The 21,846-nt window shown below is 49.5% G+C and overlaps 1 protein-coding gene across 1 annotated transcript in view; it reads left to right on the top strand.

The window, feature by feature from the left end:
• The window catches only part of Mertk (MER proto-oncogene, tyrosine kinase), a 100,563-nt gene that overhangs the window by 31,939 nt on the left and 46,778 nt on the right, over positions 1-21,846 (top strand). Inside the window, exons 3-5 of the mRNA XM_034637348.2 lie at positions 410-510; positions 2,559-2,732; positions 17,372-17,458. Coding sequence (XP_034493239.2) covers positions 410-510; positions 2,559-2,732; positions 17,372-17,458 — 362 coding nt within the window. The remainder of the gene's footprint in view (positions 1-409; positions 511-2,558; positions 2,733-17,371; positions 17,459-21,846) is intronic.

Below are 21,846 nucleotides of genomic sequence, written 5' to 3'. Positions count from 1 at the left end.
CAGTCCTCACTGATGCTATTTTTTTGTTCAGTTTGGTTTTTTGCACTGTGAATTAAACCCAGGGGCACTCAGCCACTGAGCCACATCCCCAGGATTTCTTAATTTTTTATTTCTCACTAACTTGCTTAGGGCCTTGCTAAGTTGCTGAGGCTGGTCCTGAACTTGCAATCCTCCTGCCTCAGCCTCTCCTTTACTCAGAGGCTGCCAATTCAAATGTTCATGACATCTGAGAAATACCTTATAGCAGCCTCTGGAGGTGTGAACCAGACAGCTGGGTACCACCGCCCAGCGCAGCTGACACATCAAGTCAATCATCACAGCACGCAGCAAAGAAGGTGAGGAACTGCATGTTCCTGTGATAGGGGCTCAAAATAACCCTGTAAATATCTTGATGTATTTTTCTTTGCAGTATAATCAGTGTTCAGCGTTCAGACAATGGGTCGTATGTCTGTAAGATGAAGATAAACAATGATGAGATTGTGTCCGACCCCATCTACATCGAGGTACAAGGTAAGGCCAGAGGCCAGGGGTCCCATTGCCCAAGAGCTGTTTGTTTTAGGGCTTGTAATAAACATTTTGTGTGCAATGTCTGGCATTTGGCCTATCTCCCCCGCCTTTTTCTTCTTCTTCTTTTTTTTTAGTTGTATATGGACACAAATATCTTTATTTACTTATTTTTATGTGGTGCTGAGGATCGAACCCAGGGCCTCATACCTGCAAGGCAAGTGCTCAGTCATTTAAAGCCTGAGCTTTATACTAGCACCAGAGGAGAAATCAAAAGGGACTGTGGACCTCCTTGTCCACAGTTGTTTATAATTTTAAAAAACCTGAGGTTGTCCAGGCGTAGTGGGGCACACCTCTAATCCCAGCAGCTCGGGAGGCGAGGCAGGAGCACTGAGAGTTCAAAGCCAGCTTCAGCAATGTAGTGAGGCCTTAAGCAACTCAGTGAGACCCTGTTAAACACCCTTGGGTTCAATCCCTGGTACCAAAAAAAAAAAAATGCTAAGGACTTTTTTCGTTGCTGTCCAGTTCTTGGAGCTGGCACAGGTACTGCCCCCCTAAGCAAGTGGCCCTTTGCGTGCTACTGGGCATTCTTTCCTGTCTTGCTTGTGTTTTGGTCCAACACGGGAGGGTGACTGGTTTACTGGACTGGGTTAGCAGTTGAGTCTGGACTATTCTTGGGGCTTCAGGCCCCCACAAGTTTCTCTGGGCACATAGCTTGAAGAAATTCCATGCCCTATTTCACAACATCACATGGGTTGTCAGACACCAGATAAGGTGTCTGCCTTTGAGGAACCTGACCGGGTGGGAAAGGTGAGAACAGGTGACCCTGGGCCTGGGGTCCTGCAGGTGGGGTTGGCATGTCTGGGTCTGCTCCTCCCCTGAGTGCTCCCCTCCCAGGCATCTGCATCCCTGCCGTCGAAAGTGCCCAGCCAGCAGAGCCATCAGGTCCCCTCTGTCTTTTTTACTTTTTCCTGAGCTTCCCCGTTGCAGGCTGTAGAACAGGCTTTTCAGCCACAAGCATTTCCATCTAAAGGCTCCTCCACTATCCATTCTTTTGTGAACCTGAACTTGATACCCACTAGTGCTGCGGGAGGGAGGCAGGAGAGAGGAATGGGTAGAGGGTGGGAGAGGTGGAGTCCGGGAGGGGGCTCCTCTGGGAAGTCCCTTTGGGACCTCTGCACTGGTCTGGCTGTTAGCGCACCAACTAAAGGGGAGGGGGTCTCCTAGATTTGCTGCTAATCTGGGGGGAAAAATTTAGAGGATATTTTACTTATTAGAATCCCAGGGGGAAAAAAAAATAAAAAAACCCAGGACAGAAACACATTAAGTTTTGGAAAGTCTTGAAACAGGAAAAGGAATCCTATTTCACAAATGTCCTACCTCAGATCTGTGAGATTCCAATCCCCAAAGAACACAATTTGAATGCCTGGGGACAGTGGGTTTGATCTGCTAACATTTCAGACCCATGCCCCCAGATGGTACTCACCGCCTTCTCAGAGATATTTTCCAAGCTTCCCTGTATCCCTGGGTCTGGAGTCACGGTAGGAATCTCGGAGCTGTGTCTGTCCTCTTTATCTGAGAACGTGCTTTGGAAAGTGCGCTGCCCTACACAACTGTCTGAATTTTGCGGGGTGCGTGTACTGAAGCGCCAGTCCAGGGCCTGAGTGTGCCAACCGCTGTCCGGTCTGGATTTCAAAATCCGTTATCACACACAGGAGACTGGCCTCTACACTTGGCTGCTGTATAACGTAGCTTCTCTGTTTGTTCTGGTGAGAAACCGGCCCTCTGGTCCAGGCTCAGAACAACGCTTAAGAACTGTCCCCTGCTGGTCAAATCAGTTCTGAGTCACCTTTGGGGACTGTCCTAGAAAGCCAGCTAGAGGCGGACTGACAAGAATGACCCTCTGGGCTTTCTTATCCAAATTTAGGGAGGCCATTTCAGCCTCAAAGTGGGACACAAATCTCCTGTCCCCAGTGCTGGTCAGTTGGGACCCCCCATGGGCTCTGCTTCTGATCTGGGTGGGAAACACGCTGTGGTCTGAACTCTCTCTGCAGGACTTCCTCACTTCACCAAGCAGCCCGAGAGCATGAACGTCACCAGGAACACCGCCTTCAACCTCACCTGTCAGGCCGTGGGCCCCCCTGAGCCCGTCAACATTTTCTGGGTGCAAAACAGCAGCCGCATTAATGAACAGCCCGAAAAATCCCCCTCCGTTCTCACCGTGCCTGGTAAGCCCAAGCGGGTGCTTGTGTATTCATTCATTATTATTACTTTTCTTTAATTTATGTATTTATTTGATCTCGGGCAGAAGAGATCAAAAGCTTGGTGACCCTGGTGGCTCACCATCCACCGGCAGGACAGAAGGGTGAGAGGCGCAGGTATGGCCGCCGAGGTTAGGGGGACCAGGCGGATGGGCAGGCAGGTAGGGACCACTGTGGGAGGGTATCGGGGGCTGGGCTTGGGAGTGGGCAAGCGCACTGCTCCAGTGGTCAGGTGGCCAAGCAGGTGACTTTGAGCATGGCCGAGCCAGCCCGAGTCCTGCTCACCACCCCGTGGGAGAGGGCAGCCCTGGTCCTGCTGCCCCTGCAGGAGCTGCACCTGCGAAGCCACCAAGGTGAGGACCTCACTGAGATCAATAGCAAGAAAGTGGCCACTGGGCACTGCAGGGGCAGGAATCTGAGTTGCCGAGGGACTGTGGCTGACCTGCCACCACTCCTCCATAGGCTGGATTTCCACGCAAACGAGGGTGCCTCAGCTTTGTTCCCCACCCTGGGGACAAGGCTGTTCACAGAGTTGGTCCCCTTCAGCAGCATCTGGAAGTCCCCTCCCTGCTGTGCCTGAGGGTGTGCTGGGCATTGGAGACACCCTCCTCCTCTGTATTGAGCCTCCTTCTAGGCGGGGGCTGGGGGTGGGGGTCAGTTCTGGATGTCAGCACCCTCCCCCCCATCCTGGCCCTCCTGGCCCTCCTGCTTCTCCCACAATGGCCTTGAACTTGAGTCTCCAGCCCCAACCCCCTAGCATTTCTGCTTGCTGAGTATGGACATCTTAAAATGCAACCCTCCACCACCCCAGACTTGTTCCGCCCCGAATTCCCCTTCTGGGTAAATAATGTCACCCACCGCCCATGCTTTCTTCCCTTTCCTCTTTTGTCACGTTGAGTGCCATCAGCAGTTCTGAGTTCTGCCTGCACAGTACAGCTGACTCTGCCCTTTCTCCAGCTCTACTGCTGATCCTGTGATCCCAGTCACCGCCAGCTCTCCTGCACTGGCCTGTCCCCACTCCTGTCCTCGCTCCTTAGCAGTAGACCATGTCGGTCAGCCATTTGCTGAAAACCCTGCCGTGGCTTTAGTTGTCTTGACTGAGGCCCAGAGCCCCTCCTGCCTTGTTCCTGCACCCGGCTCCTCCCTCTCTCCTCCACCCTGTCATGTTCCTTTCTGCCCCAGGACCTTTGCACTCTCTCCTTTCTGCCTCAAGTGTCCTCCCCTCTGCCCTTCCTTCCATCCACAACTGGAGACTCCCTCCCTGATTACCCATCCCCACCCTCCACTGACTCCTCCTCTCAGATTCTTCCATTGCAGCTGTCCAAGTCCTAGGTCTCTTTATGGGTCCTCTCCAGGAGTTCACCTGTATACCCAGGGCCTGAGACAGGGCCAGGCCTGCAGCAGGGCTCAGTGGCTCCTTAGGCCGTGGGTGGTCAGCAGGGGAATGCCAGCCCTGGGGACGGCCCCTGCGGTGCTTTTCCAACCCTGACTGCAGGAGGAACTGAAGATTTTTTCCTCCCTTCATCTGAGTTTTCTTGAGTTTCTCCAGGTGATTGATAACTAAACAAATTCTGTGCTCAAAATCTACTTAAAATCAGGCTCTTTGCCTTCTGTAAGGTGACTGCTCTGAAGTCCCCTAAGAGACACTTTGTCCATCCAGGTAAAGTTGACATACAACGCAGTGTAGAACGTACGCATTCCACACAGCGAGCCCAGGTCAGCGTAGACACCGGGTAACCAGCAGTTCAGTGTCACTGTCCCCTCTGAACGTCCTCGCGGTCCCTGCTGGGCAGTCACAGGCAGCACTGCCCTTTGTCTGTCATCTTGGGCTGGTTTTGCCTCCTCTTGAACTTCACGCAGGCTTCCCTCGCTGGCATGGTGTCGGTGACCACGTTCCTTGCTGTGGCACCGTGAGGGTTATTTTTTACTGCTGGTAGTAATCCACTGTATCATGCATGGACTGGTTTATCCATTGGTTGAGAGAAGCTCAGGCTGATCGTGGCTGTTGGCTGTGATGGATACTCTAGCCAAGCGCATTCATTTGTAAGTCTTTCGGTGACTTGTGTTTTTTACTTATTCTTAGCAAACACCTAGGAACAGAGTGGCAGGGTCACATGATGGGTGTATGTTGAACATCTAAAGAAACCACCAAACTGGTTTCCCAAGCGACCATACCATGTTCCATTCCTGACACAGAGGGTGAGATCCGGTTGCCCCTGCTGTCACAGAGCCAAAGCCACCCGGCTGGTCCCTTCCCACCAGTTCTTGTGGTCCCTGTAAAGATCAAATGTGTTGCACATAGTAGGTGGCATGAGTTTATTCAAGGGATAGGAACAAAGGAAAAGGGGACACTCTTGGAGAGAGTGGGCCCTCCCAGGGAGGAGAGGGATGACCTGCCCTCTGCCCTCCAGTTTTATTTATTTTTGGTTCTGGGGATTGAACTCACGGGCACTCCACCACTGAGCCACATCCCCAGCCCGATATTTTATTTTGAGACAGGGTGTCACTAAGCTGCTCAGTAGCTTGCTAAGTTGCTGAGTCTGGCTTTGAACTCTCCATCCTCCTGCCTCAGCCTCCAAGTGCTGGGATTACAGGTGTGCCCTATAAAGCAGAAACGGGCGGGCGGGATCAGGAACCAGGGAACAAGAATGAGGCACCAAGAAGGTTTATTGGGGGGCGTTCCCAGGCGAGGTTCACTGGTCCCTGAAAGGGTGAGGGCCTCGGGGGCGGGAGAGGCAGGAGCAGTGCTAATAAGGAAACTGGGATGAGGAGCCCAGGCCATCTGCATTGCAGCCGAGTTTAGGGTCATCGTGTCTGTTGCGGGTTGGTCAGGGCTGATGCAAGTTGACCGGTGGATTGCTTCAGCCAGGAACCTTGGTGGTAGGGGGTCCGTTGCCACATCAGCTTCTGATTGGCCATTCCGGGCCAGGTGGAAAGTCCCGGGCCACAGCCCCCTTGAAAGGGAGGGGGAAGGGAAGGCTGCAGACAGCGTGCACCACCACCACATCCAGCTTGCCCTCCAGTTTTATTGGGGGTCCCAGGGACGTTTCCCAGGAGTCCCACTCAGGTCCACTCCTTGGCTTTGACTGACATCAGGATTGCCGCAGACTTCCGAGTCCCCATTTCACAAGGTCTTACCCAAGGAGGGGAGGCTTTCCTATTACACTGAAATGCGAAAATCCAGGACTCTGCCTAGCTGGGCCTAGAACTCTAGAACACTTACAGGTGTTGTGGTTGAGGGCTTGGCTCTGAATTACCCGGACTCCCTGAGTCCCAGAACCTTTGCTGAATAAAGGTCACAGAGGTGCCCCCTGTAGGGTACCTTTTGTGCTGCTCATTTGGGAGGAGCCTGGGCCTGCATTTCCCTACCTACCCCCTGCAGATAGGGGGTACTTGGGTGAGGAATGCAGCCTTAAGCCAGGCTGCAGGGAATTTGCAGGTCAGCACTGGGCCACTCTGGGCTCATCCCCTCACCTTGAATTCCTGCTGCTCCCAGATGTCTGTTCCCTGTCACCACCACATCCTTGGTGACACTAGATATGGTCAGTCATCTTAATCCTAGACATCCTAGTGGATGTCAGGTCATCCAATATTGTGATTTTAATTTATTTTCTTGACATCCGATTCTAGATTAGACTTAGAAAAGATTTCTGATCTTGTGCCCATCTTTCTTTCTTTCTTTTTTTTTTTTTTTTTGATATCAGGTATTGAATCCAGGGGCACTTAACCACTGAGTCTCATCCCCAGCCCTATTTAGTTTTTATTTTGAGACAGTCTCAATAAAGTGCTTAAGGCCTCACTAAGGTGCTGAGGCTGGCTTTGAACTTGTGATCCTCCTGCCTCAGCCTCCCAAGCTTCTGGGATTACAGGCATGGGCCACCCCGCCTGGCACAAGATGAAGTTTTAAGATATGTGTAGTGTACATTGTATAATGCTATTGAGTTATCAAAGGCTTTACCTTATACAATTGCCATTTTTTTGTGGAAAACCATCTGTGTATAGGAAAGATTCTGAAAGAGTTCAAGGACAACGTGGGCATATTTTAAATTCTGATACATTTTAAACTCCTCCTCAAAGGACCTTGGCCATTTGCACTTTCCTAGTAAAGTGCAACGGTAACAGCCTTTGGGTTTTGCCAGTCTGATAACTCTCTCAGAATGCACTAGTTCCCCCTTCCCTGAGGTTTTGCTTTCTATGGTTTCTGTTATCCATGGTTAACCAAGGTCCAAAAATACCGCATGGAAATTTTTCAGAAATGTGAGGGAGAGAAAGACAGAGAGACCACACTCACATAGTTTTTATTGTAGTACATTGTGGTAATCCTCCTATTTTGCTGTTAGTTGCCATTGTTAAGCTTGCAGTGTGTCTAAGTGGTAAATTAAGCTTTACGATCAGTGTATATTCTAGGAAACCCCAGTGTAGCAGGGGTCAGTACTGTCCATGGTTCCTCGCATCCCCTGCAGCGCTGAGATCTCTCCCGCTGGTAAGGGGCACTTCTGCATCAGATTCACCCCTCCATCTATTTCCAGGAGATGTCTCGAGGCAGGACCTGAGATGATTCTGGGCACATCCTCAAGGGCTAGTTCAGTGGCTGGTGTGCAGGGAGGGCAGCAGTGACCAGCCGGAGGACTCACAGGGCAGCATTGGCAAGAAGACGCCTGCCCGGCACCAGGTGGAAGTGGTCACTAGCATTTCATAGAGAGCTGGACTCAGCTGTTGTAGAATTTCCAGGATAGAGACAGATGTGACCTAAATGAAGAACTCTTACTGAAACCACCGAGTTGACGTTCTGCCCTGGTTTCTAAATGAACAGCACCCCGTTGCTCAAGCACCCTTCCTAGTTGTGAGGCCGGTGAGTAGCTGGCTGCTGACTTCTCAGCAAGAGTATTTTTTTTAAGAAGGGAGACCAGGAGAGGATGGGGACACGGGACCAGGGTGGAGGGAAGGGAAAGAGGAGGTAACGGAAAACAGAATTCACAAAATTATGTTATGTGCAAATACAAATATATCACGGAATCCCATTATTTTGTATGATTATAATGCACCAATAAAAAAGGCATTTTTTTGTTGTTCTTTTGTTTTTTTTAGAAAAGAATAGTTTTACTAGGATTCAGATTAATGATATCAAAAGAACTTGTTAAATGTACATTTTGATCAATTCTATTTTATGACAATTTCCATCACAATTCATATGGCCTGGGCCAGGATGGTGTTGCAGGCCTGGAAACCTAACGGCTCTAGAGGCTGAGGCAGGAGGATCAGGAGTTCAAAGCCAGCCTCAGCAAAAGCAAGGCCCTAAGCAACTCAGTTTTGTAAATAAAATACAAAACAGGGCCAGATATGTGACTCAGTGGCCAAGTGCCCTTGAGTTCAGTCCCCAGTACCCCACCCCCTCAAAAAAAAGAAAAATTGCCTGAGCATGCAGCTGTGCACCTTTGCTTTGGCTCCTTGGGGAGGGGGTGACCAGCACCCAGCACCTCTGTTCAGCCAGCCCGGAATCCCACAGCTCTCATCAAATGCCCATTTACTGCAGAACGGGTAACTGGTGCTCTGTTGTGAAGGTCGGGTGATGTGATCTTGCAGCCATGGTAGACACCTGAGGCATCGCCAGGTTCTTCCCTCTTCCCAGACACCCTGCAGTCACCAAGATCTGCACGTCATCGTTCTCAGATGCCAGCTCGTTCCCTCCCTCCCTCTGCTTCTGCACCACTGTGGCCTTGATTCAGACTTTCCTGGCTCCTCGCCAAGACTTTTGCTGTCACATCCTAACCACGGTCCTGGGCTGCATGTCCTCGTGCCCTGTGCCCCCAGCCACCTACATAGTGAGTCACTCTCCGTTTCAGCAGAGGGATTCCTCTAAAATACCAGGTTATCATTTCTGGCTGGACTTCCCAGTACCCACGGGTTACTACCACGCAGTGCTTAAGATCCTCTGGTCTCCTGCCTGGCCTGCAGGGGTGGGGGTGGGGGGGCTGTTCCTGAGGCCTAATGAGCCTCCCGTGGGACCGCGCCCTCTAGCCAGGCCTTTGCCAGTTCTGTGAAGTTACTAGAATGGGGTTTGTATTTTTTGTGGTGCTGGAGGTGGAATCCAGGGCTCCACCTCTGAGCGCCGCCCCAGCCCAGGACTTCAGATCCCCCGGGCAGAACCAGAGGAGGCTTGGGTTAGTCAGGGAGAGCCCTGCGTGGCACAGGCCACCGACCGCCTGCGGGGACTCTGTCAGGCCAGCTGCTTGCTGAGTGTTCCCAGGCCTTTGGATTTTGTAACGCTGTGCAAGAACTGCAGAAAAACCTAGTTACATCCATTTTTAACCTCGCCCAAGCTTTGGTTTGATGCCTGAGTCCCTCCCCCGGGTGCATGCTGGGGGACTGGGTCAGAGACCCCTCTGTCTTGAGCTGCCTGTGTCCCCCACCCACTGAGGAGGCTTACAGGGGGACCCAGCCCCTCTTGACAATGACCTCTGGGGGCTCTTGCCCCGTCCCTTCTACTGAGAGAATTCCACCTGGGGACGTGGGTTAGATGGGCCTGGAGGTTAAACCGCTTTGATCAAGTTTATTTATGTTTTAGTTTTTTCGCTGTGTAAGCATGTTTTTTTATTTGTTCTTTTTAGATGTACGTAACCCTAGAGTGTATTTTGACATATGCTACATATACGGAGCATAACTTCCCATTCTTGTGGTTGGACATGATGTGGAGTTTCTCTGGTCGTGTGTTCATATACGAACACAGGAAAGTGATGTCCGATTCATTCCACTGTCTTTCCCTTTCTCATCCCTTCCCTTCATTCCCATTTGTCTAACCCAGTGAACTTCTCTTCTTCCCTCCTGCCTGTGTTATTGCATATTAGTATCCACCTATCAGAGACAATATTCTGCCTTTGGTTTCTTGGGTCTGGCTTATTTCACTTAACACAATAGTCTCCAGTTCCACCCATTTACCAGTAAGTGCCATACTTTCATTCTTCTTTATGGCTGAGTAATAGTCCACTGTGTATATGAACCACATTTTCTTTATCCATTCATCTGTTGGAGGGTACTCAGGTTGGGAGTACTCATTTTGAAAAGGAAGGCCATATGCTTTTCCCCTCTGGATACAAGTTTTCCTACCCTCTGTGATATAGAGCTGTCTTTAAGGGGCAAGAGCCAAGGAGCTTTGCCTCTAGGACTCCACTCTGAGGGAACCTAGCCAAGCACAGGTTGCATGCGGCGCTGTGGAGATCACTTTCTCCCGCTGACCACAGGATCCTGTTGGAGAACAGACCAGTTCTTCCCAGGGACTCAGCAAGGGGACAGCTTGTTCCTGTAGGAGTGACTCAAGGGAGCTCCTGTTGGGTGACAGACAATTCTCTGGCCATAAATCTGTACCTGGGAGTAAAACTTCCTCCTCCCCTCCCCCAAGCCACACAAGACGAAAACTGGTGCGGTCTCATGGGGTCTGCCTTGTGGTGAACAGCAGTGTACCCAAGCCTCTCCTGGTTTTGCTTTTTGTACCAGGAGGATGTAAGATCCTTGTAACCCGTGGGTGGGGACCGGGTGAAGGGTGCACGCCTCCGCTAGTGTTGCAACTTCTTGTGAATCTGAAAGACTTTCAAACTAAAAAAATTTTTTTTTTCCTTTTAAAGAAGCACTTTGTGGGGGGGCACTGGGGGTGTTGCTCAAGGATGAAGCGCTTGCCTAGCGTGTTCAACGTCCCAGCTTGGATCCTCAGCACCTCAAACACAAACAAACAAAAACACCCAACACCAAAAATAAATAAGTGGATGGTATTTATTTAATAACCAATGACAGTGGAGCACATCACGGCTTAGTGCTGAAGATCTCTGGCTTGGGTGGGCATGTAGACTGGTGCCACCCTGCTGTCGTGGGCCCCTGGGCAAGCACTGAACCGTTTTCTATAAGTTAGGGACAGTGGTGGCTACTTAAGAAAATGTTCATAAGGGTTCAGTGAAATGAATTTAAAGCCCTTGTCCCAGGGGCAGTCTACAGGAATGGTTGACAGGGCTGGGGGTGGCTCTGTAGCAGGGCATGTGCCCAGCATGTACAGGATGCGCAAGGCTCCGGGTTCCTTCCCCAGTACTGAAGAGGAAAAAAGGAGCCAGGCACCGTGGTGCATTCCTGTCATCCCAGCAGCTCGGGAGGCTGAGGCAGGAGGATCATGAGTTCAAAGCTAGCCACAGCAACTTATCAAGGCCCTAAGCAACTTAGCAAGACCCTGTCTTTAAATAAAACATATAAAAGGGGCTGAGGATGTGGCCCAGTGGTTAAGTGCCCTGGGTTCAATCCATGGTACCAAAAAAAAAAAGGACTAGCATGCTTCCTGCTGGGATTTCCAATTTTTTCATGTTATTTTTGTATGCACTGGTTACTGTCCATTTCCAGTTGTCCTTTCCTTGACAGTGATGGACTTGTGCTGCTCTTACTTTTTATTTGCTAAAAACACTCGTTTTATGTTTAAATCCACATGCGGAAGATGGCTAAGCTAGTTTTCCTTTTATTTAGTTGGCTATAGTATCAACATTCATTGTGATGATAGTAACAGTTACAATAGCCAGAATTTATACAAATCCATATGGAAGTCTCACAGTGCTTTCTGTAAAGATTTACTCTGAATCTCACAGACAGCTGTGACATAGTTAGGCTTTTTTTGGGGGGGATACAGGGATTGAGCTCAGGGGCACTCAGCCACTGAGCCATACCCCCGGCTTTCTTTTGTATTTTATCTAGAATCAGGGTCTCACTGAGTTGCTTAGGGCCTCGCTTTTGCTAAGGCTGGTTTTGAACTCATGATCCTCCTGCCTCAGCCTCCTGAGCCCCCTGGGATTACAGGTGTGCACCACCATACCCCGCATAGTTAGGCATTTTTAATATTTATTTTATAATCAGGAAACAATTTAGAGCTATTAAGAGACATGCTTGCTTAAAGTCTGTGCTCTGTGTAGCCCCTGGAGAGATCCTAGTAAAACACAAGTCAGATCACATCAGTCCTCTGCTCAAAGCTCCAAGTTTCTTACCCCAATCTGAGAAAAAAAGTGAAGTGAAAAAAGTGTTTCCTTTGCTAGGAGACTCCCAGCTCACCCCCCAAATTTCCTCACCCCAGGTCTTTCCCCAGAGTTCATTTCTTCAAAAGAGCTGCCTCTAGCCCCTCTGCCACCTGCAATCACAGCCTGCTTTCCCACCCACCCTGACCCTCTGATCTTCTTCTGTTCCTCCATAGTACTTACCACCTTCTGACACAGCATGCAACCGACTTATTGAGATTATTGTTTATTGTCCATTTTTTCCTCCATGCAAATGTGAGTTCTGTAAGGGCGGGGACCTTTGTTTTATCCATGGATATCCTCAGCTCCTGGAAAAATGGTGGCTAGTGAGGACTCCGTGAGCCCTTGCTAACTGCCTCAGGCAGGACGGGGAGAGTTCCAAGTTCTGAGCCCCGCTCTTTGTCTCTGGAGTGTGTTCTTCCACTGCTGCTTTCTTTGGCGGAAAAGTGGACACCAGAAAACTTAAATGAGGCGCAAACTTGTTCCTGTAGTCATTTTGCAGGGTTGCTTACTCCCCCAAGAATTGGCCTGTCTTCCTAGGAGTGCTTCCTCAGCAGTTCCGATTGTCCTTCCCTCGAGGGGACATCCTGTTTACTGAATGTTCCTTAACAACTTCTTTTGGATCTGTGTCACAGCCATCTTTTTTTTCAAACCAGCAGAAGACCAAGCAAGGGGGGCGTGAGCCTTGATCCTGGAGTTGGGCAGGAGAACTGGTGGCTGTGAGGGGGTGGCCTGGAGCAGAGCCCTGGCTTGGGCAGACTGGGGGCTTGGTGGCCTGGGATGTTCAGGAGAGAGTAGGAGGCAGGGTGGAGACTTCAGAGACCTAGGGGGGTGGATGGTTTTCTCCCTGGAAAACCACAAGGGTTTGGGCTATAAAACAAACAGATCTATTCCAGTCTGGTAGTTACTGTCCATCCACAGAAGGGGAACCGGCCAGTGAGATGAAGCCACCTTCCTAGTGCACACTCATCCCTGGTCCTTCCAGACTCAGAAGTGAGCCTCTGGGTGGGGAGCTAGTGTCCTAAACCATAAAAGTCTAACTCAAAAAACTGAGCAGGGGGGCTGTAGCTCAGTGGTAGAGCGCCTGCCTAGCAGGAGCGAGTTCCTGGCTTCCGTCCCCAGCAACACACACACACAGAACATGAAGAAGTCTGTATTGGGCCCGGCAAGGTGACGCACCCCTGTAATCCTAGTGGCTTGGGAGGCTGAGGCAGGAGGATCGCAAGTTCAAGGCCAGCCTCAGCAGCAGAGAGGCGCTAAGCAACTCAGGGAGACCCTGTCTCTAAATAAAATACAAATAGGGGCTGGGGATGTGGCTCAGTGGACGAGTGAGTGCCCCTGGGTTCAGTCCCCAGTAAACCCCGCTAATATGGAAGTCTGTATTGGGCTTTAAGGGTGTGTCTGGTTTGCAGGGAGGGTGCCTTCGGTTTGGTTGGATTCTGCGTCTCTGCGCACCCGTGGCCTGTCCTTGATGTGGGTGCCCACCCTGCTGCAGTGGTTGGCACTTCTGAGCTGGTGTGGGCGTCAGGAGGCTTGCTCTGAATAGTTGTCCTGAGCTGTGGACACTTTGTAAAGAAGCAGAGAGAAAGAAAACGCCCTCTCTCCTGACCTCCAGTGGTGCCCCCCCCACCTGCCCCTCCACGTGGACAAGCCTCCCAGGCCCAGGGGGTGCGTCCGTCACCCACTCTAAGGACCTGCAGCTGCACCGTGGTCTTCCACTTTCTGCTCCTGACCAGGTTGGATAGATTTTGTTCTTTGTAGTGTTTCCTGAGAGTTTTGATAAGAATAACTGAAGTCCAATGGTGGGTTTAACCTGCATGTCTGTCCCCCAGAACATAAAAAGTGTGGGTGAGTAGGTCCCAGGGCCTTCTGAGGGAGCCCCTGTGTCTCCTGAACAAGAACCGAGCCGGCAAGTTCGCGAGTGACCTGGGCATCGCCTTTGGGAGCTCAGGACCTAGAAGGTTAAAAGTGACCCCTGTACAGTCTTAAGCATTATTGAGAACCAACCCAGCCAGCTGTGGTGGCAGATGTAATGCCAGTGGCTTGGAAGGCTAAGGCAGGAGGATCACAAGTTAAGGCCAGCCTTGCAACTTAGTGAGGCCCTAAGCAACTTAGTGAGACCCTGTCTCAAAAAAAATTTTTTAAAGGCACTAGAGATGTGGGTAGTGGTTAAGCACCTTGTGTCAAATCTACAATATAAAAGAAAAAAATTCTTGAGAACCCAACAGCTTTTGTTTATGTGAACTGCATCTGAATTAGAAATTAAAATGGAAAAATTTTAGAACACAAGAATACACAGCACCTATTTCTTTTGGCTAATGGAGAGAGTTATGAGGTCATCACACAACATACAGCGTCTGGAAAACCCTTCTGGAAAATTCCATCATACATTCCTGAGACAATGAGAGCGAAAAGAACAGACAACATGTTATTATTATGAAAATGGTTTTGACTTGAGAAAGACTGACTGTGGGGAAATGTGCGTCCTGGAACGAATCGCTGAGCTGCGCTTTGAGAACGGCTGCCCTGCTACATTGACTTGGAGCTAAGAAATTCCTGACCACCGTATCGACAGAAAATTCCAACTTTATCCAGCAAAAAAGGTGCACTACTAATAAAGTTGTCATTTTTAAGTTTAAAGATTACTTATGTTGTTTTAAGCAGTTGAATCCTAACAATAAATAGAATCAACCCAGCAGAAAGAAATTTCTTCCAATTTCAGTGTATTTTTGATGTCAAGAAGAATCCTAGGGTTATTCATCAAAGACTTTCAAACACACACGAATGCTCTTAGGATGGAATTCTCAGGGAGAAGTACATGACTGGTGAAGAAGCTGAGCAGGATGGTGCATGCTGTGATCCCAGAGCTCTGGAGGCTGAGGTAGGAGGATCACAAGTTCGAAACCAGCCTCAGCAACATAGTGAGGTCCTAAGCAACTCAGCCAGACCCTGTTTCCAAATAACACATAAAAAAGGGCTGGAGATGTGGCTCAGTGGTTAAGCACCCCTGGATTCAACCCCCAGTGAAAAAGAGTGTTTTCAATGGGCAATGTCAATGTTAGTGCCAAGATATTCCAGGTGGGGCTGGGTGTGGCTCAGTGGTAGAGGGCATGCTCAGCAAGTTCAAGGACAGTATTCAATACACATAAAAGATACCCAAGGTCCTCAAATTATGTTTCTTGCAACTGCTTAAGTTCTTTTTTTTTAAGAGAGAGAGAGAATTTTTTAATATTTATTTTTTTTTTAAGTTTTTGGTGGACACAACATCTTTGTTTGTATGTGGTGCTAAGGATCGAATCCGGGCCGCACGCATGCCAGGTGAGCGCGCTACCGCTTGAGCCACATCCCCAGCCCCTTGCAACTGCTTAAATCATGAAAATTTTTAGAATGCAAGCCTCAACATATCCAAGAGGTGATATGTATTTTTCACAATTCTTTTTTGGTACAGGGGATCGAACCCAGGGACACTTAGTCAGTGAGCCACATCCCACCCACCCCCCCCTTTTTTTTTAAGACAGAGTCTTGCTAAGTTGCTTAAGGACTAAGGCTGGCCTCAAAGTTGTGATCCTCCTGCCTTAGCCTCCCAGGTCACTGGAATTATAGGCCTGAGCCACCACACCTGGCTTTTTTTTTTTTTCTTTTCTTTTCTTTTTCTTTTTTTTGGTACCATGGATTGAACTCAGGGGCACTTGAACTCTGAGCCACATCCCAGCTCTATTTTGAGATAGGGTCTTGCTGAGTTGCTTAGAGCCTTGCTTTTGCTGAGGCTGGCTTTGAACTTGTGACTCTCCTGCCTCCGCCTCCTGAGCTGCTGGGATTACAGTCATGCACCACTGAGCCCGGCCTCCATATTTTTTAATTGTGCATTATAGTTGTGCCTATGATGGGATTTGATGTTACATAGCTGTACATGCACACAATATAACTATATAATTTGGCCAATATCACTCCCAGCACTTCCCCCCCCCCATCTCCTACGTCCTGATCCCTCCTCTACTGACCTCCCTTTGACTTTCTTGAGACACCCCCCCCCCACCACTATACGTTTCTTTTCCTTTTCCTCTCTGGTTTCCATATACCTTGAGGTTTCTCAACCCTTGACCTTCTGAGTTTGGCTTATTTTACAAACATAATGGTCTCTAGGTCCATCCATTTTCCTGCAAATGACATAATTTCATTCTTCTTTGTGGCTGAATGGAGCTCATTGTGTATATATACCTCATTTTCTTTACCAGTGACACTTCTGTGTGCCAGAGATGCAGAATCAACCAAAACAGTATACAGAGCTGTGTTTTTAAAACATAACCTTTTGAATTTTAGCACAGTTTCAGATCTAAAGAAAGCGGGGGGTGGGGGGGGGTGCGGGCAAGGGATCTGGGTAAATCCCACCTTCACTTTCGCGGTCCTGGAGAAGCCAGATTTAAAGATAGGTAGTTAGTGTAGTGTGTCCTTGACCTTGGCCCTTTCCAGGTGTTTGCAGCAGTTTGCACTTTCCTTAGGATCGCACTGGGCTTTCCCCTTCCAGGAGGAAGCCCGGGCCGGAGGTGCTGTTCCCATATCATGTAGACTCCGAGTGCTGATTTTGTATTTGGGGTTATAATGCAATGCTACGTTATCTTCTTGCTCAGATTGTTCCAGTTTGGCCGTTGGAAACTCCTTCAGGACCATGGTGGTGCACGCCTGTAAGCCCAGCAACTCGGAGGCTGAGGCAGGAGATTTCCAAGTTGGAGGCCAGCCTCAGCAACTTAGCGAGGCCCTAAGAAACTTAGTGAGACCCTGTCTAAAAAGAAAAAGGAAAAAAGGGCTGAGGATGTGGTTTAGTGGTGGAGCACTTGCAGGTTCTATCCCTGGTACTATCAGAAAGAACTGCTTGTGTGGGCTCATCCCTTGGATGTGCCGTCGAGTGGTACATACCCGGTCTGGGTGATTTCCCTCTGCTCCTGCCCTGACCGAGAGCTACCCTTATTCCACGCAGCCCTGGTTCCTTTTGTTGGAGGGTGGTTTTAAAAACCAAGATCCATTTCTCAGGTGTCTCTCACCTCTGAAGTGACAGACTCTTCTTCCTTTGGCTCGGTGTCTTCCCTCCCTTTAGTTACAGGGCCTGTGTTTACTTAGCAATTCTCTGGGAACCCATCAGTTGTTGCTGGTCGCAGAGGCTTCACGGCAGAAGCTCATCTGAAATGCTGACCCTGTGCTCTCACCCTGCTCTTCCTGGTATTCTGAAATGTCCCCCACAGAGTGACATGGGTACAGTGGAACCGGCTGACCCACCTCAGAACCCACTCTTCTTGGTGCTGGGACAGAGAGTCTGCCCTCTCCCCGCAGTATTGAAAATCTGATCAACGCTGCCTCCTCCCCAGTCAGAGTCTGGAGGGGAAGGAGCTGCCTTTGGGGTGCCGGGCTGCCTGCTCTGGGACCAGGGGCTTTTCTGTGTTCGTGGTTTGGTCGTCTGCAGTCTGCACACCTTCTCACTGAAGCGGTGAGCCGAGAAATGGTTGCATGCTGAGCCCAGGATTCTGGTAGGAGTGGCCCGTCCCCTACTCCAGGTCTCATGGTGCCTTCCCACTGCAGGTCTGACGGAGATGGCGGTCTTCAGTTGTGAGGCCCACAACGACAAAGGGCTGACTGTGTCCGAGGGCGTGCAGATCAACATCAAAGGTGAGCAGCTCGGGCAGGGCCCGTGGGCTTGGGGCTGGGATGCCCCGGGGTGAGCTCCTGTAGACAGCTGCTCCTGTCCAGCCCTGGCTTTCCATTGACTTTCTTTATGGCCTCGGACAAGTCACTTCACCTTTGTGGATTCAGCATTTGGTTCTGAAAAACGGAGATAATTACAGAACCTAGGCTTAATGATCTAATGCAAATAAAGGGCTCACACAGTCCTAGCACAGCCAGGCGCGGTGGCACACGCCTGTAACTCAGCCCCTGGGGAGGCTGAGGCAGTAGGATCGTGAGTTCAGAGTCAGCCTCAGCAACTTGGCCCTAAGCAACTCGGCGAGACACTGTGTCTAAATAAAAAATAAAAAGAGCTGGGGATGTGGCTCGGTGGTTAAGTGCTCTGGGTTCAATCTCTGGCATTAAATAGTAATAATGATGATACCTGGCACATAAGCCTTTGGTAAACACAGCAGCTCTGACATGTTCACCTTTGAGACGAGTAGCTCCTTCCTCCACCTCCACCCTGAGCTTCTCCCAGCAACTTTGAAGAGCCCTGGAGGAGGGATTGCTTGAGGGGTCAATCCAGGGAGTAGGCTCTGTCCTTTCTGGGCCACCTGGGCCTGACACAAGTGTCCCCAGCTGCTGACTTAGCGGGAGGAGCCGGGAGGAAAGAGCAGGTCACAGTCTGTCTTCTGCGGGGACCCAGCTCCTGCTCCTCCTCCTCCTCTCCCTGCTTCCCGTGAGCTTGGATTTCAGTGGGCTGAGTGTCCTGCACTGGGAATGACAGTGACAGAAGCAGGCTGGGGGGACCTTCCAACCCTCCACGTGGCCTCCCTCCTCTGGAACCCAAGGGTGTGGTAACCAGAGGTGTTGGAACCTGAAACTGAAAGGCAGGGTCACCCTAAAGCCACCCTGTCTCTTCTCACGTCTTCTTCCTTACTCTCAGAATCCAAGCACCCCTCGTGTTTTGCCATCTGATCTTAATTTAGATATATATTATAACACATATTATAATAATGTTATATCATATGCATAATGTATTATAAATCATATGCATAAAATATATTATAATTTATATAATAAATACTGTGTATTCATATAATATATGGAATAACAACTTATTATTAATCATGTTATTAATTTTAATATAAAATTAATACATATCCGTTACTAATTATATTACTAATATTATTAATAAATAACATAAATTACATAAATGCATCATATGTTGCATATTACATATACATATATTATATAATTTGGATACATCGCATACACTGGAGAGGTAATATTGGGACCGTGTTTCTTTCATCTTATCCTTGGGGAAACAATGCAGGAAAGAAGCAGCTTGTTTGAGCTGATGCTGGTCGAGGTTGGCACACAGGAGAGGGGTGCAAAACTACAAAAGAAACTCTTCTTCTCTTTTGCTGATTTTAGTTTCAGCAGGTCGTCTGTCTGGACAAAGGCTGTGAAAGTTCCATGTTATTTTTTGTTGTTGTTATTTGTTTTGTTTTTGGAACCAGGGATTGAACTCAGGGGCACTTGGCCACTGAGCCACATCCCCAGCCCTATTTTGTATTTTAGTTAGAGACAGGGTCTCACTGAGTTGCTTAGCGCCTCACTTTTGCTGAGGCTGGCTTTGAACTCACAATCCTGTCTCAGCCTCCCAAGCAGCTGGGATTACAGGTGTGTGCCAACGCACCCAGCTTTGAAAGGGCGGTTTCTAAAAGTTCACTGGAACTTTTTTAAAAGTGAGCAAACCCAAAGTGATCCCTGGAGGAAGGGTTTAACTTCCTTCCTTTTTTACAAGTCCCATTATGACAGTTCCAAAAGATATGTTGGGAATTTCAGAAATCTGTGAGTGGGTGTAAATTTGTAAAGAATCTTGTTTCCCAAACTTGTGTTTGGGGCTTTCAAAAAATTTATTTTAAAATTTATGTCAGAGAAACCAAGACTTCCTTCTTCTAAATTGTTATTGCTATGAAGCCAGGCACAGTGGTATTTCCCCGTAATGCTAGCTCTCTGGAAGCTGAGGCAGGAGGATTGCAAGTTCAAGGCCAGCCTCAGCAACTTAGTAAGATCCTGCCTCAAAAATGTATATCTGTATAAAGAAAGTGCCGGAGACGTAGTTCTGGGGTAAAGCTCCCTGGGTTCAATTCCTGGCACCTCCCGCAAAGTGTTATTGCTGGAATGAATGTGGTCAGATTTGGATCTAGAAGAGGCAGGTCCATCAGGGCAGATCTAGATCATCTTAATGGTTCCCTGCTGAACATGGCCCAGGCCACCCCCTGCTGTCCTTTGTCATTCCTTCCTTCCCCACCTAGCTCAGGCCACACATGTGACCTTGTCTTGCCCCACCCCAGCCTCACGGAGCAGGTATTCCCTGTCCCCATTTACACAGAGGGGACTGTGTGTAGAGCAGGCATGTCACAGTGCCCAGGCCATGCCTGGGTAGGTGGTAGACTAGCCTCCCGGGCCTGTGGGTGCTCCTGCCTGTCTGCCTACGTCACTCACAGTAGGCCTCCCTCGTCCTGGCCGAGGACACAAGCTCTGGGGTCGTGCAGTCCTGCGCTCAGGGCCTTCTATTGCTTATAACCCCTCTGTGACCTGTGGCAAGTTTTAACTTCTCTGTGCAGCTTCCTCATCTGCAGGAAGGGACTGTGAAGCCACCTCTCTAATAGGGTTTTTAGCAACAATCAAATGACACAAAATGGCCTATGGTAAGCACACAAGAATGCTGGTCATCGTCGTCTTGTATTAGATTAAATTTTACTGACAATTAAATTCAATGTGAAAAGACGAGATGCCCCAAGCTTTCAAATCCCCCCTGGATTGTCACTGAGATAGCCCTCCCTGTCCCACAGGGGACCCAGGTGGCTGCAGGCATACTATGGCATGAACCCCTCCCCCAGCAGAAGCAGTTGCCCTGTCCTCTGATTCTCACCTCTGGCCTAGTGGAAAGCTGATCCCCTACACAGGCACACGTGACACACACGCACATGCGCGCGTGCGCGCACACACACACACACATGCACACGGACACATATGCACACGGACACATGCACACAGACACACATGCACACACACACGGACCCACACACACAGCCCTGTGCCACCCTCTTGTCTACTCACAGGGCCCTCTTGTCATTGGTGGTTGCAGTCAGCTTTTGTGTTGTTGGGACCAAAATGCCCGACAAGAGCGACTTAGGAGAGGAGTAGTTTATTGGGGACTCAGTTCTGGAGGTCTCAGTGCCTAGATGGCCCCAGGTGACACAGCACAGCATGGTGGAAGGGTGTGGTGGACAGAGAGCTCAGATCACGGCCACCAGGAGAGAGAGAGCTCTGCTCACCAGGGACAAAAATATAAACCCCAAAGACATGTGACCTGCCTTCTCCAGCTGCACCCTACCGGCTGCAGTTACCACCCAATTAACCCAGGTCACTGGATTAATCCACTGATTAGGTTCCGGCTCTCACGATCTAATCATTTCGCCTCTGACTATCCCCACAGTGCTTCACACTTGAGTTTTCTTGGGATCCCTCATATTCCAACCATCATGGTGCCAATGTGGGCCTCCCTACGGGGCTGTGCACTTCACAAAGGCAGGGCTGTGGCTCTCGTCCCTGTTCACCGCACCAGTGTCCAGCCAAGTGGCCTCACAAGCAGTGTCAAGAATACGCACTCTGGGCTGGGGATGTGGCTCAAGCGGTAGCGCTGTAAGGGTCCCACGAAACGTCGGAGAAAGAGACCACCAAGTGACCACTCATGCAATTGGCAGAAGGGGGATTTATTGAACCAGCATGCTGGGGCTCCGTGCCCACTCAAGAAGGGAAAGCAGCCCAGAGCCCCGAGCAGGGGCTGAGCACTGCTTAAGTACACTTTTTGGGGAGGGCGGAGGGCTTTGTATACATCAGAACAAATCATCATTAGGCGCGGGAAAATTGAACAACAACTCCTAAACATGATTAGTTCATTCATTGGTGGGAACAGGTCAGGCTGGAGTGATAGGTCATTCCTAAGGAGAGTACACATTCAAACTGATTGGTTCATGCCCTGCAAGGCCTGCATGCAACCACACAGACCCCTTCAGTTATTAAACAACCAGACAATCAGGGGAAATGTTTACTGGGCGGTTCTAAGCATTGTCTTAACAGCTACCGAAATTTCAGGTTTTGCAGGTAACATAGAAACCTAACAATACCTCCTTTACATTTTAACTCAGACCTTGCAGCTTAGAAACTTTTACAACACCCGGTCTTTTACCCTTTAACTTTTACGCTTTAACTTCAATTTCTTTTACCCTTACAGCACGCTTGCCTGGCATGCGTGCGGCCCGGGTTCGATCCTCAGCACCACATACAAACAAAGATGTTGTGTCCGCCGAAAACTA

This window comes from Marmota flaviventris, chromosome 14 (genome assembly GCF_047511675.1).
Source record: "Marmota flaviventris isolate mMarFla1 chromosome 14, mMarFla1.hap1, whole genome shotgun sequence".
Taxonomy (NCBI): domain Eukaryota; kingdom Metazoa; phylum Chordata; class Mammalia; order Rodentia; family Sciuridae; genus Marmota; species Marmota flaviventris.
The sequence above is the reverse complement of the archived record's forward strand: the minus strand, read 5'-3'. Positions and strand labels throughout refer to the sequence as shown.